The 17633-nt window shown below is 46.6% G+C and overlaps 1 protein-coding gene across 3 annotated transcripts in view; it reads right to left on the minus strand.

Annotated features, from left to right (window-relative positions):
• The window catches only part of PRKACB (protein kinase cAMP-activated catalytic subunit beta), a 1065959-nt gene that overhangs the window by 492596 nt on the left and 555730 nt on the right, over positions 1–17633 (minus strand). For all 3 annotated transcript variants that reach the window (XM_069641606.1, XM_069641607.1, XM_069641608.1), the window contains exon 6: positions 11196–11322. In XM_069641606.1, the coding sequence (XP_069497707.1) occupies positions 11196–11322 (127 nt within the window). The remainder of the gene's footprint in view (positions 1–11195; positions 11323–17633) is intronic.

The raw sequence follows: 17633 nt of genomic DNA on the forward strand, positions 1-17633 counted from the left end.
GGTGTACCTATATACCAAGAGTGTAGAGTATGTACAACCCCCCACTCTCCCTACTTGCAGGGCCAAGGCCAGAGGCCTTCCAAGGCCCGGGCCGAGACCAGAGGCCCTCCGAGGCCCAAATCCGTCGTGCAGCAGCCGACTGTCGATTTCTTCTCCAGCCGGCGTCGAGTGTCGAAGTTCGACGTTGGGGTGGGGAAGGATGTGAATAGATTATTATTTTAAATTTTTAGCAAAAGTATGGCTAAGGCCAGGGGACTCTGCAAAATGCTTCCGACCAGTATGGCGGAAAAAGACAATCTGAGGATCCTAGACGGGTGAGGGATCTTGGGTACAGTGGACGTCACACTAGGGATAGTATTACTGGCACGTCCTGTGTCGACGCCCATTTTTCGAGTTTCGAAAAACAAACTGTAATACTCTGCAGCTTCCACTAGATGGCGGCCTATGCACAGCATGTGATCTAAGCAGATTCCACAAGCCTCAGAAATACACACACACACACACACACACACACAAAAAAAATACATTACTCACCGTAATCGTATTGTTGATGCTTTTATCTGCTTAGATTCACATGCTGTGCATAGGCCGACATCTAGTGGAAGCAGCGGAGTATTACAGTTTTCGAAACTCAAAAAGGGACGTCGACAGGGCGTGCCAGTTATACTATCCCTAGTGCGACATCCACTGTACCCATGATCCCTCAGATAATTTTTCTGACCTGAGGTAAAATGAGGTGTAGCGCGAGTACAGTTGTATCCAAGCCGATACGTATAGACAAGCTCATAAGCATCCATGCACCTTCTCTCCGAGTCAAGGAAGGGTGGGTCGCATGTGAATCTAAGCAGATACAAGCATCAGAAGTACGATTACGGTGAGTAATGTATCCCTTCTTGTGGAATGTGCTTAGATCACATGCTGTGCATAGATTAGCAAGCAGTAGAAGGAGGTGGGATGTGAGAAGGTTCATGAGCGAATAAATGTCTTAGAACCGCTTGTCCCACTTGTGTATCGGTCTTGGAATGAGTGTCAATGCAGTAGTGCCGAGTGAAAGTATGTATTGAGCTCCATGTAGCTGCTTTGCAAATACTGTTTAAGGGGACATTTGCAATGAAAGCCAGAGTGGCTCCAGTACCTCTTGTGGAGTGGGCCTTTGAAAGGCAGTGTTTTATCTGATAGGGAATAGCACAGTTGGATACATCCGACTATCCACCTAGAGATGGCATTCTTAGAGATGCGGTCACCTTCTCTGCCTGGCGCTATGGAGACAAACAGTTGATCTTTTTTTCTTAGCGGTCTAGTCTTGTCTACGTAGTAGACGACCGCTTTCACCTCACATCTAGTGTGGAGTTGTACCTCAGCTGAGCTATTGGGTTCCTGGAAGAAAGCCGGTAGCTCGATTTACTGGTTTACATGGAATTCGGAGATGAATTTAGGTGAGAACCTAGGGCGAGTACGTAAAACCAGCTTGTCTTTGTGTACAACAAAGAAACGATCCTGCACTGACAATGCTTGAATTTCAATAACTCTTCTGTTGGAAGTGATAGCCACAAAGAAGGCAGTTTTATAAGTCAGGTGTTTGAGACTAGACTTGTGCATAGGCTCGAAAGGGGGTCCCATGAGTTTAGCGAGTACCACATTAAGGTCCCAACCTGGCAGCGGGTTAGAAATTGGAGGGTGGAGTCTCTCTAAGCCTTCCATAGATGCCTTGATGGCCAGTACTTTCCACCATGAGACCTTCTTATGAGAGGTTATGTAGGCTGATAAAGCCGCCAAGTGGACCTTTAGGGAGTTGAATACTAACCCTGCATCTAGCAAATGGAGCATATAAGTTAGAAAGTGCGATGAAGTACATTCTATGGGGTTGATCTGTTTAGCCTGGCACCAAATTACGAATCTTCTCCATTTGACAAAGTAACAGTGCCTAGTGTTTGGTTTTCTTGCTTCTTTCACGATTTCCATGCAGATCTGTGGCAGGTTGAGATGTCCGAAATCTGACTTCAGGAGACATGCTGCCAAGTTCATTGAGTGGTTGTGGGTGCACTGTTAGTCCCTCGTGCTGGGTGAGTAGGTTGTACTGGCACAGGAGTTTGATGGGATCGCCCATCGCCAGTTTGCGCAGATGTGGATACCATGGTTGTCTTGCCCACATAGGAGCATCTAGGATTAACGTCATTGGTTCCTTGTGTATCTTGTTCGCCACTTGCCTCATGAGGTGTTGGGGGGGAAAAGCGTAAGCAAATTTCCCTGATCAGTTTATCCATAGGGCGTTCCCCTTGGAGCCTGGCTGGGGGAAACTGGATGCAAAGTCTGGGCATTGACTGTGTTTGCTTGTGGCAAATAAGTTTATAGTTGGGAAACCCCATTGAGAGTAGAGGTGTTCTACGACCTCTTTGTGTAGACGCCACTCGTGTTCTACTGGTAGGGGATCTCTGCTTAATGAGTCTGCTAGAGAGTCAAGTTCCCCTGGAACAGGTTGTGATGACAGGAACATCTTTTATTTGAGTGCCCATTTTCAAATTTGTTGTGCAAGTCTGGACAGATTTGGAGAACGTGTACCCCCCCCCCGTTTGTTAATATAAAACATTGCTGTGGTGCGGTCTGTTAGCATCTGCACCGATAGGTTTGTTAAATTGGTTTGAATATCTGAAGGGCTTTGAATACTGCCAGAAGTTCCAGCAGATTGATGTGGTTCTGAGCTACAGTGCGAGACCACAGACCCTGAGCTGTGTGGTGAAGGTAGTGAGCCCCCCCCCGCCCCGCCAGTGAGGCATCTGTTGTGACAATCGCCTGTACCTCTGGATCGTAGAGTTTTCCCTTTCGTAAAATGTTTTCTTGTCCACCAGCGAAGATTTTGTACAAGTGTTGGCGAAACGACCACTATATCGTTCCACTGACCACTTGCCTGAGACCACTGTTTCCCCAACCACTCCTGCTTGGGTCGCAGGCACGCGCGAGGAACCAGGTAAATGCAAGATGTCATCATGCCCATTAAAAGCATATCTTTGAGCACCCTTATCTAGCCGGCGGCCTGATAATGTGGTATTTACCGTTACACATTTTTTATTCTTTCCTCCGATGGAAAGACCAAATTCTCTTCTGTGTTCAAGACAGCTCCTAGGAACTGTTTTGAAGTGCTTGGCACTAGACTTGACTTTTTCTTGTTGATTGAGAAGCCCAATTAGAAGAGGAGGTTGATTGTTCTCTGAATGTTTTGTCTGCAAATAAGGGGAGATTCCCCTTCAATGAACCAGTCGTCTAGGTAAAGGTGCACTGGGATTGCCTCCCTGCGCAGGTGCGCTGCCACCACCGCCAGTACCTTTGTGAATACCCTTGGAGCCAAGGCTATTCCAAAGGGTGGCACCTTGAATTGTTAGTGCTGGTTCGCTATCTTGAAACGCAAGAATCTTCTGTGCGCTGGGAACATTGAAATATCAAAATAGGCATCTTTCATATCCAGTGTTGTAATCCCCCCTTTTTAGTAGAGGGATTACCTCTTGTAGCATAGTCATGCAGAACCTTTGTGGCTTTACATACTTGTCTGCAGGGCGCAAATCTAATACTGGGCGCATTGTTAGATCTTTCTTTGGCACAAGGAAGTAAGTTGAATAAATACCCCTGTTTACCTGGTTGGCCGGGACGACTTCTATGGCGTCCTTTAATAGAAGTGGGGCTATCTCTTCGAAAAGGATACGCTGATTTTTTTCTGAGGGATCTTCTGTCGTGGGGGTGGTCGTGGGGACATTGGAGTAGTTCTATACAGTATCCGCCTGCTACTGAGGGCAGCACCCATTTGTTTGAGGTGATTCCCTCCCATGCGTGGGTGAAGCTGGAAATGCGTCCTCCTACTGGAGAAGCATGGGAGGGCACCTGAAGCGGAATGTCACTTGCTCCGCGGTCGTGTGACACCTCGAGCAGGGCCTCTGCCCCGACTAAGACCTCTGCGTTGTCCTCTGGGATAGCCCTGGGAGGATTGACCTTGATTATTTCGCCAGGAGGAACCGTGGCCTTGATAGTAGCTGCATCCACGTTGAGAGTTTTGGCCTCGAAAACAGCGAACATTTCCGTTACCCCTTTCACCAGAAGGCTTGTTAGTGAGTTGACCTAAAGATTTTAAGTGTGTCATACTCATCCTTTGCTGTTTTAAGTGCCTCTTCAACGGCCTTACCGAAAAGCACGTTCGGTTCCACTGGCATGTTTATTAGAGTGGCCAGCGTTTCCGGTCTAAAACCTGACTGGCGCAGCCATGCATGCCTCTTAATAATGGTCCCTTGTGCAATGACTCCTCCGGCATTGCCCGCCACGTCAAAATTGGATTTAAGGAGACACCTAGACACAGCCCTCCGATCTGCAGCCACCTGTGCTAGTTGGAATTTGAGTGGCTCTGGGGGAGACGAAAGTAAAGCAGACATTTCTTCCCACTTGTGGCAGTTATAACTAGCCAAGAGGGTTGCATTGTTCGCTATCCTGGTTTGCTAGGCCGCAGAGGAGGCGACCTTTCTGCCCATGGCATGGATCTTTTCGCTCTCCTTATCAGGTGGAGCCCCGGAGGAAGCAAGGGGTGTGCCTGCTCCCTTTCTAGTTGTGGGGACAACTAAGGAGTCTGGTTTTAGTTGGCCTCTAATATATAAAGGGTCCGAAGGTGCGGGCCTGAATAACTTTTCCACATGTGGGTTTATGACCCGTGTGAGATTGGGGACTTCTAAAAATGGCTGTATTCTGCGCTGCACTGATTTCAGTAGCAGGATAAACTGGGCCACTCTCTTTTTGTCCCCAAGGATTTGCTCTGCAAAGTATCCTCCTGTATCTCCTGGGTGACAAGCTGAAAGTGCTCAGCCGCCTTGGCTAGTACTTTATTGAGGAGGGGTTGATTATCAATAGGGGAATCGACAACTGGAGTATCTTGGTTAAGAGGGGAATCTAGAGAGTACATATTAGCCTCTTGATCTGCCTCTTGGTCCTCGTCATTCCCATAATAAGGGTCCTCTAAATCCTCTCCCTACTGTCTGGGTCGAGGCCCGGGGCGGCCTTCCAAGGCCGGACGGTCCGTCGCGGTAGTCTTCGACGGGCAGTTTTTCTGTCTTCACCGGCGTGTTGTTTCAGAGGTCGTTGAAAGGATAGAAAGAAATACTATCGCTAATCATAATAGTCAATGGCTTTACGCCGAAAGGAACTCCGCTATACGCGTCCATCTAGAATGGCAGAAAAAAACAATCTGAGGGATCCCGACGCGTGAGGGATCATGGGTACAGTGGACGTCACACTAGGGATAATATTACAGGCACGCCCTATCAATGTCCCTTTTCGAGTTTCGAAAACAACAACTGTAATACTCTGCAGCTTCCACTAGATGTCGGCCTATGCACAGCATATGATCTAAGCAGATTCCACAAGCCTCAGAAATTATATATATATATATATATATACACACACACACACACACACACACACACACAAAAATGTGTTTGTTTGTGGGGGGATTTGTGGTGAAGCGTTGTTCCTTATACAATTCCACACTGTTAACCAATGTGCACCACATTTTGCATAGTTTCCTGTTAAGGAAAGTTGGCGTGAGAGTTGAACAAAATCTGGTCTCCTTTCGTCGCTTATGTTCAGAAAACCAAGATGGAAACGTACATACGTAAAAAAAAGACGGACGGCGCTGGGCATCCTAGAGCAAAATGACATGACACAGTTTAATAAATAATCGCTCTTCCCTTACGACACGACCAATAGAGTTATGAGCAGGGGGTATTGGTGATATGAGATTAATCCAGTTAACAGTTGTAGAGAATGAGAAAACCCCTATTGTCATTTTTCTGCTGTCAAGTTTTATATGAACCTGCTAAACTGGTGATAAGGATTAACGTGAATATGTGAGGCTGTTAAGATCTACAGAAGCTGTATAGTCTGGTTTGGTGAAGAAAAACACAAAAAATTGACTGTCTAGATCTTGCCCACATACTGACAAAGGGGAATTGCAAAGGAGTAACAACCAAATCCAGAGTATTTCCAAAAGTATGAAAATGAAGGTGGCTGCATCTGCAAAGCTCACGGTATTTAAAGAATTAAAGACATAAGTGCCATCCAGATAATTAAAGGAAAGATTAAAGGCACCAAGGGAGATTGGCAGGAGTACAAGTACAGTTGGAGGCAATCTTATCACAATTAGTTCAACAAAGGAGAGGTAACCGCGAGGCACATAAAACAAATATGTGAAGAATATGTTGGTGAATGTTGAATTGCAAATGACAATCCAATGAAGTGGACAAAAGTAAAATACAATATGTGAAATTTAAGGAGAAATGTAAACATTACACCAAGACCGCCACTGGACTGTACAAGCTGGTTTGCCCACAGAATAGTAGAATGCTCCAGAACTAAACTAAACAAATGTTTAACAAGATCTCAGTGATACAGAAAAAGGTAATGCTACAGGATCGGATCACAGACTGCATTGTATTTGAGATGGCTGAATTGGCATTTGCTGATCATAGATTGTCAGAAGAGCCTAGAGGTGGACGTTAAGAGCAGGAGCAGGCATATGGCCTAATGGTTGTCCTCTATTTCAAGTACAGTTGGATGTTAAATAGGTGTTTATAAGATGGCGAATAGTAAAAGACCCACAATAAAACTCAACATTCACTTTAAAGACACATACAGGTAGGTCAGAGGCTTTTTCCTTTAATGAAACGACCTCAGAGAGGTAGTAAAGAAGAATGTGATGGGTGTGTGTCACACGACCATGCCCTGTCCGCTACCAGTGGGCAAGTTGCCCCCTCCTGAGTCCCACACTATGATGGCGAACATAGATGAATAGAAAGAGACCATATATAAATGTGGATAACCTAATCAACAACCAGGGAGGGAATCCACAAAACAAACCTCAAACTCCTTTGAAAAAAAGTGATACCTCCCGTCCTTAAATGGACGGGCACACTAGACCCAATGAAGACAACCAGATTGAAAAAATGTCTGCCACCAGCTGGATGACACTGAGTAATGACGGCATCTGCAAGAGTGTTCTCCTTCCCAGTGGTTCAAATGAGAAATACACTCTACTTTAAAGTGCTCACAGCCATGTCGACAGGCCCGCCCTGCACAGAAGAAAGGGACCCCAACCATCCCTCTTGCACAGATAATTTCTTGCAGTTTTATTTTCAGTTAGTATATGAATTATCTTTTTCTCTGCCATACCTCAGAAAGATGAACAAAGTGAGCGTCACAGACCTGGGCTCCAAAAGACTGACCTGGCATCTTTATCACAATCATCCCATTGACAGCTCACAGAAATCAGGTGGGTGAGCATCCCTGAGGAGTTTGTCACCATGGGCAAAGGATGCCAAGATTTTGAGGTGGTGTCCAGCGCAGCAGATTAGCCAGGTCTGTCTGGCACTGTAGGACTTGATGGACCGGAGCAGGCTTGCACAGCAAACACAGTCCTGATTGGCCACTGCATGGAAAACATCCTTTGCCAAGTACATTACCAGAAAGATGCATGAGACCATGAGCCTGCTAAGTAGACTTGATAAAACAGAGATACTGCCTGATATATGATATCCACACTCAGGGGAGCTGAAGCATTCCCAACCAAAGAATCAAGCTTCAATGAATTTGATCCAGTTGAACAGTTGATAGATGTCTGAGGTTTAGGGAGAACCCAGTAATTGAGAAAGTAGCCTTTGCAGATGCTGCAAAACAGAATCTGATGACCTTGCCTCTAAACCTGTCTTTTAGTTACAGGAAGTCATGCACACCCAAGATTAGAGAAAATCACTTCCAGGCCCCTTGGAGCAGATGTTGGCCCAGAAATACACTTCTTGGAGGGAAGGAGTGTTACGCTCACCTGGCTCCCACAGAGGCGTCGATCTGAACTGGACAGCTGTGGTCTCCACCAATGTGATGCGTAGGGCCGAGATGACGGACTGGACCAGCCCACCTAGCTTCGTTTGCTTGGCCCGTAGGAATATTCTTCTGTAAATGGAGAAAGGGAATTAACCACCCGTGGGATTGAGCGTAAATTCCCCCACCCCAGCTGTTCTCCCACAGATCACCTTTGATGTCCCCTCTTATTGTCTCACCTGATGGTTTGAAAAGAGGAGCTCTCCATCCTGCATTGAGCGCAGGACTATTGCCTCCGTTCATTCCCATGGCTCACCTTTGCTGTTCTTGTGTTCCCCTTAGGTGCCAGAGTGTGGCGGGAATGTGTAGAAGGATGCGGTGGATCGTGAGGATGCTGCGAAGGCCGGTGAGTTCAGCGCAGCGCTGCAGCAGGCGAGGCGGCGCGCGTAAAATGCTTCTTTCTTCCAGCTCGAAGGCGCGTTGGATCCGGAATTCAGGTAAGGATCGAAGGTTTTGCTCTTATTCTAACCTCTTCTCCTCCTGTTCCTCCCTTTTTCTGGGAGCTGCAGACTCGAGGCGGGCATGGCAGAAGACTGGATGCAGGCTTGCAGACACGGTGAGCGTTATGCTGCTGGATGCAGAATAACGCGAAGCGTGTGCTGCTCTTCGGGCGTGGTTTAAAAAGCCTCCAAAGTAGTCCCAGGTAAGTATTCCTCCCCAGCCCCACCCGAGAAAAAAATAGTCCCCATGTAAAATAATCCCTTCCAAGCCTCATTTGGCTTGGAGCTCTGCAGCATGGTCTGCATCAGGTAAGCTTGCAGCATGGTCTGCATCAGGTAAGTTCTACTCTATGAGCCTGGCGCCTATGGCGGCAGGACTGACTCTCCATATGAGCCTGGCGCCATAGGCGCCAGGACCGCACCCAAACAACCCCTAGCAGGGGTTTTTGGGCTTGCTCAAAATAACAATGCCTGCTTCCGGGGTTGCTGGACCTGGTCTGGTTCCCCGGGGGTAGGCATGACAGGGAGAAACATTAATCAGTCCTCATCGGAAATCTGGGAAAATGTTACCATCTTAATTATTTCCTTCTGAATTAATTTGTTCACGGGTGACAATCGAAAAAACCGCCTCACACTGCTTCCCTTTTTTTGCCAAAGGAACTACTTGGTGCATCTGTCCTTCCGGAAGATGAACCTGCTCTATGGCACCAGTGCATGAAACATAACATCAACCATAATCTTGTCTCGAGAAAGTAATGGAGAAATGGGGAGATTTTCAGTGGGGTGCTCTGGAAATGGAAGTCACTGACCAGAGAAATTATTTTAAGATATTCTGCCGGTATGTGGTAATCCATTTCAATCCCAGATGAAAACATTGTATCCTGCTTTCCACTACAATCAGATGTAAAAGAAATATTCTTTATTCAAGGGGAATGGGATTAGATGGACCAGAGGGCAAACCAGCAAGGTCACTGCTTCGGGCAGAAACTCTGCCCATGGAAAGTGAAAGTACCATCATTGCTGCTGGCCCTTTTCCTCTTACTGAGGCGTCTGTTAAGTGTGTTCAGATATAAAAGTCTGACTATTCAAAGTAGACAGAGTAGGTAATGTCAAAGAGGTCACAGTGGCCCTAGAACTAAATGATGCGATAGATGACAGCCTTGTTCTCAAACTAGTAATTGCCATCAAAAGGCAGGAACCCCCCTCAAAAAAAGAGGCACACCCGGGCAGCTCATTACAAATTCACATTTTTAATACAAAATTCATAAAAACCAACAGCCCTGTGGTCTCAGCCAAGGGGGAGGTATAGCATAATTTCACAAGTTTCTCCTGTGAAAAGTTTGCCCAGGAAACATGTCCAGCAGCTTTGCATGAATATTACAAAAATACACAAAAGCTACCCCCCATGCTCATGGTACTTTCAGAGAGTCCGCCATATGCAGGAGGGTACACAACATTTACTTCTCTATGTGTCCTTGCCATGAGCAACAATCTGCAAGAACAGCCTTAGCAAATCAGTGGGCATGTTGAAAAAAGTATTTTTCATGACATCTAAGAGGCTGTGGTTGTAGCGAGTCAACAGGCATTAGTGCAATTTCTGACTACAGGCCTGTTGGTAATGTGAGGAAATCATTGGGTCGAGTGAGTTGCCAAACACTCCTGAGCTGGATGGGTAATCGGAAGAGGTGAATCCTCGAGGCAGGCCAACGCTTACAAATAATGTTCTCAAGACATAAGGCAGGGAGAAGGGCTTAGCTCAAAGGGCCCTCATAGGTTCAGTAAGGACCTAACTGATCAGAAGTCTGCCTTCAAATCCGGTTCCAGAGTGTCTGTCGGGGCATGAACCTTCCTTTTAGATCCATTCATGAGAATGTAAGTAAGGGGATGTCGGTGGTGGTATTGGAACCAATCGCGTTGGAACATGCTCAAAAATGTTCTGCATGCTTTGCTTAAAGGCCTCTCATGCTGCAGAGGCGGTAATTGTAAAAAGATGTGTTTTTATCAAGCAGAGAAAGAAAATCCGGGTTTAAAGGAGGGACAGTTTGCTCCGTTATCCAGCCCTCTTTCTCCCTGCCATCATGCCCAGCCCAATCTATCTGTTTTACTTCTCATTCATGAAAAAAGTTTGCTTTGGTCTCTAGCGTGTTTTAATGAAAGAAAAAGCAACCAAGGGCAATACTACCATTGCCCAGTGTAATTCCAATAATCAAATGGGCACCAGTTTTTTCTGGGAGATAACACTTCGCAGCCCACGGTTGTAGTCCCTTGTACCCTTTACTTTGGCTATTAAGAAGTATGGCCTTCTCCTACTGGAATATCCCTAAAGTAAAAATATTGCTTAATAGCAAATGATACCACCCTATATGCTACAGCTGATGAAGGGTGAGTACACAACAAAAAGCAGGAGAATTTGACAAAATACGGATTCATTTATCAAGTGACAAGGCAGTAGTCCGGGTTCTTCAGAAAACCTTTGTAGACATCTGTGGTCTTCTACTGATGAATGGTCCAAAAGAAAAAAGGAAATTAAAGTGGCTATAGAAAAGTCATTAATTCCCATCATGGGGTGCGTAAAGTCCATGTGATACTCAGTTTAGAAACGTTTGGTTTTAGTACATGGTGTTAGGGATGCATAAACAATGTTGCACTTTGAAACAAGAGATTGATATAGACATATCACATTCGAGGCATCGGTATCAAATAAGGCAAAAATGATGTTCACCACAACAACCATTACAAAAGGTTTCACATTTAAAATATTTATGTCCAATAAAATATGGCACGCCTAAATTAATTTATTTTTCAGTGTACATTTTTAAAATATATTGTCAATAGTCTTCGTCTAGTTCATACCTGAATGTATCCTTGTTGATCAATTAAGAGATTTTCTGGTTTTAGATCTCTGTAGATTAGGTCTAACGAATGGAGGTACTCGAATGTCAATACTATCTGAGCTGCATAAAACCGTGCATGAGGTTCACTGTGAAGAAACCGAAAATAAAATAAATTAGCAAATGCCTGAGACTTCACAATTAAAAACATATAGTAACTTATTTCCATGCTGTACCTAAAGTAGCTTGAAAACCTACCATATTCTCACAAATTATTTACCCGACCTGTGGGTATTTCATGGAATTTGGTCATTGTTTGTATGTCTATAATGAAGTAGTTACACAAAATATGTGATCTTAACATTACCTCAACTTAAGTTTTCTGTGAGTGGTTTTGCTTTTGTAATGGTGTTGTATGGGAAGGCAAAGTTAATCCAAGATGTTTTCTGTAGGGGAAAGGGTACAAGCACTCTAAAAGTAAGCAGACCAAGTCCTACTCAAAAGAATCTTGTAAATTAAATTGATCTGTGTAAATTACCTAATTTATAAAGTGAAATCAAAAAAGTATGAGCACTTCCCATTTTCATAGACAGCACACCAAATAAGCTCTATGAAAATGCACCTTCACAAATGTTTCCAGTCCCTCAGTCGGGAGGATCGGTCCTCCAAATACAGATCCTAGCCTTAACAAGCTACAATCTTTGTTCAAACATGCTGTGTGCAGCAGATGGCAGTGTTTATCGGTGTAAAAATGTGACCCTTGAGACGTTTTAATTCTTTTTTATCATGAAACAAATGCTAATGGTATTCAATACACATCACAGGAAACTTCCAGCAGTAAAAAAAATCAGCTCAGCGTCCTGTGCAAGAGAAACAATTATTTAGCACATTCATAACTGCTGCTCTTAATACAATACAGAAAAACAGAACTTTTGCTTTAAAGATGTGTGATACAATACCAACCTCAGTAATCCACCCCCCCACCCCGTTTATAGCACAGTTTGAATTTGACAGCAATGTTCGATATGCCTTTTAATAGACTGTGGTCCAGAGATTTCATGAAAGCGACAAGCCCAGGCCCCTTTCCTACGTTTCTGTCACCTTAACAATGCCCTCCATATCACTAACACAATATAAATAGCTGATACCAGGCCTCTGCTGTCTTTGTGCTGGTCTATAACTGTCTGAAAGTCCATCAGGTTGGTGGAGACCTTATTCTTCTGCTTTGCCTTCAAACACCCTCCCTTCAACAGTTCTAGGAATACAGCAGGCCTGCCAATTTGAAGTTCTTGCTCTAAAGTAATATCAAGGAAACCCCCCGTCCCTCAAATACTGTCAATCCCTTTCCAGCCAATGTTAAAAACATTACTGGAATTGCATTTCATTTTTAAAACAAACTAATGAGTCGGGTGGTGGCAAGGTCAACTAAACAGTGAAGGCCACATCATCCTCATTCCTGGGATCCCGCCAGACCGTTTAAGTGTGCTGAGAGTTGGGGGCTAGCTATCAAATGGCTCTGGAAATGGCTCTCTTCAAAACCCAAATCCATTAATCCCTGTAACAAGGTAAATAAGTGTTTTCTCCAGCAGTACCAATGCCTGCTTTGCCCCTTCTTTAATGATCTGCAATAACTAAGCTAAGCTGCAATATAATATGCTTTTGTGACTCACAACCCAGATCTGAACTAAGCTTAACTTCAAATTCTGTATCTTCTTCATTCAACATTAGAACGGGAAATGTACAAACTCTACAGGCAATTCTCAGGATGTAGGACCCAAAGGGAGGAGACAAGTTTCATCAATGTTTGTCTTATAAAAGGACATCTGTCTGTACACTGAACCCAAGCATAAACAGGTGAATGTTGTGGCGGCTTAAGCGAACAAACACTTCAGCAAAGAGGCAGAGTGTATACTCGCCTGAACCAACTGTAATATGCTTCACTTTATTTCATCCGCACAAAGTTGGCCATCGGCTCTAACAATTGCAAATAAAGGTTGGGGGAGGGGTGAGGAGACAACTGTGTCTAGTTTCCCTGTAGTAAACCAAGGTCAGGACGACACACTATTCCCACCTCCAGCTTACCCAATCAGAAGTCTTCTTGGCATCAGTTATATGTAGGATCAGACTGGAGTCACATTGCAGCGTGGATGAGGTACATATCTTTCCTAATATTATGGGCTCCCTGACACAATCACAAACCAAATGTGGGGTAAGAAGATTAAATCTGGTAAACGTTTTTCAAGTCTAGAGGCTAAAACACTGTTTAAGTTTTCAAAACTGATTACACAAAGTACAAACCATAGTAAGAAGTTGTTGGGGCAATAAGAAAAGTCTGCATCATATTTTCATATTAGAACATACTACATACTTGATCCTACTTTGACAAATGCACAACGGACGAGTCTCCTCCCTGTGTAAATACCTCTGCCTCACCAAAACACAAATTCCACACACGACAATGCAAACACCCACCCACAAACCCCATCGAAAGTAGTGCAGTCAGGGTTTTCTTTCACTCATAAAAATAAAGTAAGGAGGGTGAACATTTCCCAACACATATGAATTCACATCTCTACAATTTCACTGTTCATTCATGCACTTTAATGAATAATGTGTATGTGTCCAAACACTTATCTTTCCCTGTCTCATCTCCCAGACATCACAATCCTTCCTACTTGGATAGAAGTTGGAGATTCATAATCCAATCTTTGACTTGTTTTTTTTCCCCAATGTTCCAAACGGTTACTATCCCTTTCTTGGCTACAACCAATTCCCTACTAATCTGTCTGTGTGGTCTTTGCTGACATATGGATCATTCACTTGCATGTGAAGGATAGTCAATCCATATGACCATTTAATACCAGGTTTACCCCGATTAGAACGTCAATCCAGAAGCCACAGTACCACAGGATGAGACACGTCTCGCCTCTTGCTCCTGCACCGCAAGCAATGATCATTGTCCAGCTTCTAAATCTGCATCAGGATCCAATATGGTTGGCAGATCCCTTTTTGTTGTACAAGTCAGTGTAAGATCCAGTTTGGTACAAAATGGACCACCAGCCCATTCCACCGAAATGCAAACGCAAATCGTAATAGAGATCCACTCCCACGCCTCTTCCCACAGTCAGCCCCACATCAGCATGTGCCATGTCCTCAGGCATTGTATTGTGAACGTAGCAGTCAGCCAAAGAGGAAAGTTAAACAGCCCATAGAGGTCAAACGTGCCTTTCAAGAGGCTATTGATCCTCCCAAATCTGTGTTGTAGCATATTCCGTAGGGAAGTGTGCCTAGTACATTATTTTGAACCTATCCCATAGCCCTTCAAAAGAGATTACTTGCCTCCCTCAGCCAGGGCCACAATTCTACTCACCACCAGGTAATCCAACTTCTCCAGTATAGCATTTCATAGCTAATCTGTAGAACGGGACTGTGCCATGGGTGGCAGATTGATTGCTTGATTTAACCCATACAAAAATATATATATATATATATATAAAAATCAGTATCAGTTTCGTTTCTGATCTGTCTTTCTTAGTAGTAACCAATCACTGGTCTCTGGGTCATACTGCCCCCAGCCAATGACTGCCCTCTCCCTAAGCCCCGCCTCTGGCAGCCATCCTCAGATTTGGTAGCACGTAAAGTGGCAGTATGACCAAGTGAAGAGCCGCAGAGGGGTAGGCGGGAGGGTTCGCATGTGAATCCATGCCAGACCCATGCTGGAGAACAACAGTTACAGTTAAGTAACTTGTTCCTTCTCCAGCATGGGGTCTGGCATGGATTCACATGCTCATGAATAAGAGAATACATAGCAGTACACACATGCACAACCACGGGAGGTGGCAACAGGCTCAACATTAAGCAATACAACAACTCAACATTAAGCAACTCTTACCTCCTCACCAGGCTCACCTTAGGCGAACAGGTTGCGCAGCACTGCTTGGCCGACCCTGGACTCCTCCCTGGAGTCCCGATCGACGCAGTAGAATCTTGTGAAGGTGTGCGTCGACCTCCAAGTCGCAGCCCTGCAGATGTCTAGCAGTGGCACACCAGACAGGAACGCAGTGGTAGCAGCGATCGCTCTGGTCGAATGGGCTCTCGGACGGCCGGGCAGCGGTCGGTTTGCCAACCGGTGACAGTGCATGATGCAGCCGGAGAGCCATCTGGAAATGGAAGTCTTCGAGAGAGCCTTCCCTTGATTCACAGTCCCAAAGTTCACAAACAGCTGTGACGTCTTCCGAAAACTCATCGTGTGGTCCACGTAGAACTTCAGCGCTCTAGCTACATCCAGCGAGTGCAAAGTCCTCTCGCCGGCGACGGGAAGAAAACTGGCAACACCAAGGGCTCGTTGAGGTGGAAGTCTGACGGCACCTTGGGCATAAAGGAGGGGTGTGTCCTCAGCACCACCCTCGTGTCATGAAAAGTCAAGTATGGAGGCTTGCAAGATAGGGCCTGGATCTCTCCCACTCGTCGTGCGGAGGTGATGGCCACAAGGAAAGCTGTCTTCCATGACAGGAATTTCAAAGGTACCGAAAGCATAGGCTCGAATGGGGCCCCCATGAGCCTGGTCATCACCACATTAAGCTCCCACGCCGAGGCAGGAGCCTTCACCGGCGGGAATGATCGGAATAGTCCCTTCATGAATTCTTTCACCAGACGATGAGACCACAAGGACGCCCGTCCCATAGTTCTGGTATATCGGGAGATTGCAGCCAGATGTATTTTGATGGAGGCGTGAGCCAGTCCAGCTTTGGCCAGCGACAGTAGGTACGGCAGTACTTCAGGGGCCGTAATCCGCAGAGGGTTAATCTTCTGTGCACGGCACCAGACAGAGAACCTCTTCCATTTATGTCCGTAGCACTTGAGAGTTGAGGACGCCCTGGCCTTTGCAAGAACCTCTCTGCAGTCAGCCGGGATGTCGTACCCTCCAAACACTTGTGCTGCAGGAGCCAGGCCTGGAAGTTCAGCGACTCCGGGTTGTGGTGAAGAATGGCGCCTCCTTCTCTGGAGAGAAGGTCTGCGTCCGTCGGCAGATTGACTGGTGGGGACGTTGACAAATCCAGAAGGTCCGGGAACCAGATCTGTCTCGGCCACGCCGGTGCGACGAGGATCATCCTGCACCGGGACCTCTTGAGCTGGTTGATGAGCCGGAGCAGCAACGGCAGCGGAGGGAACGCATAAAGAAATAGGCCGTCCCAGGGGAATGAGAAAGTATCGCCCATGCTCCTCGGCTGGGGGAACCTGCTGGCGAACCTCCAGCACTTGGAGTTCGTCGCCGTCGTGAAGAGATCGATTTGGGGTTCGCCCCATCGTCGGAAGAGTCGATCCACTTGATCGTGGCGTAGTTCCCACTCGTGGCACGAGCGCATCTCCCTGCTGAGTGAGTCGGCGATCGTGTTTTTTATTCCTGCCAGATGAAGAGGCACCAGAAACATCCCCTGGGCGACGGCCCAATGCCGCAGATCCTGGGCTTCCTTGGATAGGGCAGGGGACCTGGTTCCGCCCTGCTTCCAGATGTAGAACATCGTGGTGGTGTTGTCGGTGAAGATCCTCACCACCTTGCCCTTGAGGAACGGAAGAAAAGACCTGAGGGCCCAGAACACTGCGCTGAGCTCCAAGATGTTGATGTGGAGAGACTTCTCCTCCGGGAGCCAAAGGCCTCTCCCGTGAAGATCTCCGGAGTGCGCTCCCCAACCTTCCAGGGAGGCGTCCGTCGTCACCGTCACCTGGTGGAGCTGGGGTCTGAAAGTCCGTGGCCGCCGACAAATGGGAGCGGGTACCCCACCACCGGATCGCCTGACGGAACGTCTCGTTGAGAGGGATCCTGTCCTCGAAGCTGCCCGTCGACTGGACCCAGCGGGCGTCGAGGAACTCTTGTAAGGGGCGAATCCAAAGCCTGCAAAGGGGCACCAGATAAATGCAGGAGGACATCATCCCGAGGAGGGATTTGATAGATCTTACCCTGGCCATGTCTGTGGCCAGCAGACGCTGCACCTTGCCCAGAATGGTCCTGGTCCTTTCCTCCGACGGCGAGGCCAGCCGCGCCACTGTGTCGAACTTGGCTCCCAGAAACAGGGCGACTTGCGACGGAACCAGGTGGGATTTTGGAAAGTTGATGGAGAATCCCAGGTCCGTGAGCAGCTGGACGGTTTTCGCAGTGTGCTCCACGGCGAGCTCCCTTGTCCTTGCCCGGATGAGCCAGTCGTCCAGGTAGGGGTAGACGTGGATCCCCTGTAGGCCAGCCGCGCCGCCACCGGTGCGAGGCACTTGGTGAACCTGGGTGCTGACTTCAATCCGAACGGGAGGGCTTGGAACTTGTAGTGCCGCATTTGGACCACGAACCTGAGGAACTTTGTGTCTTTTTAGAATGGGGATGTGGAAGTACGCATCCTCCAAGTCCAACGACGACAGGAAATCGCCCTCCTCCAGCTGTCCCAGCACGTGCTGGAGGGCGACCATACAG

This window comes from Ambystoma mexicanum, chromosome 1q (assembly GCF_040938575.1).
Source record: "Ambystoma mexicanum isolate Mex_15411 chromosome 1q, UKY_AmexF1_1, whole genome shotgun sequence".
Lineage (NCBI taxonomy): Eukaryota > Metazoa > Chordata > Amphibia > Caudata > Ambystomatidae > Ambystoma > Ambystoma mexicanum.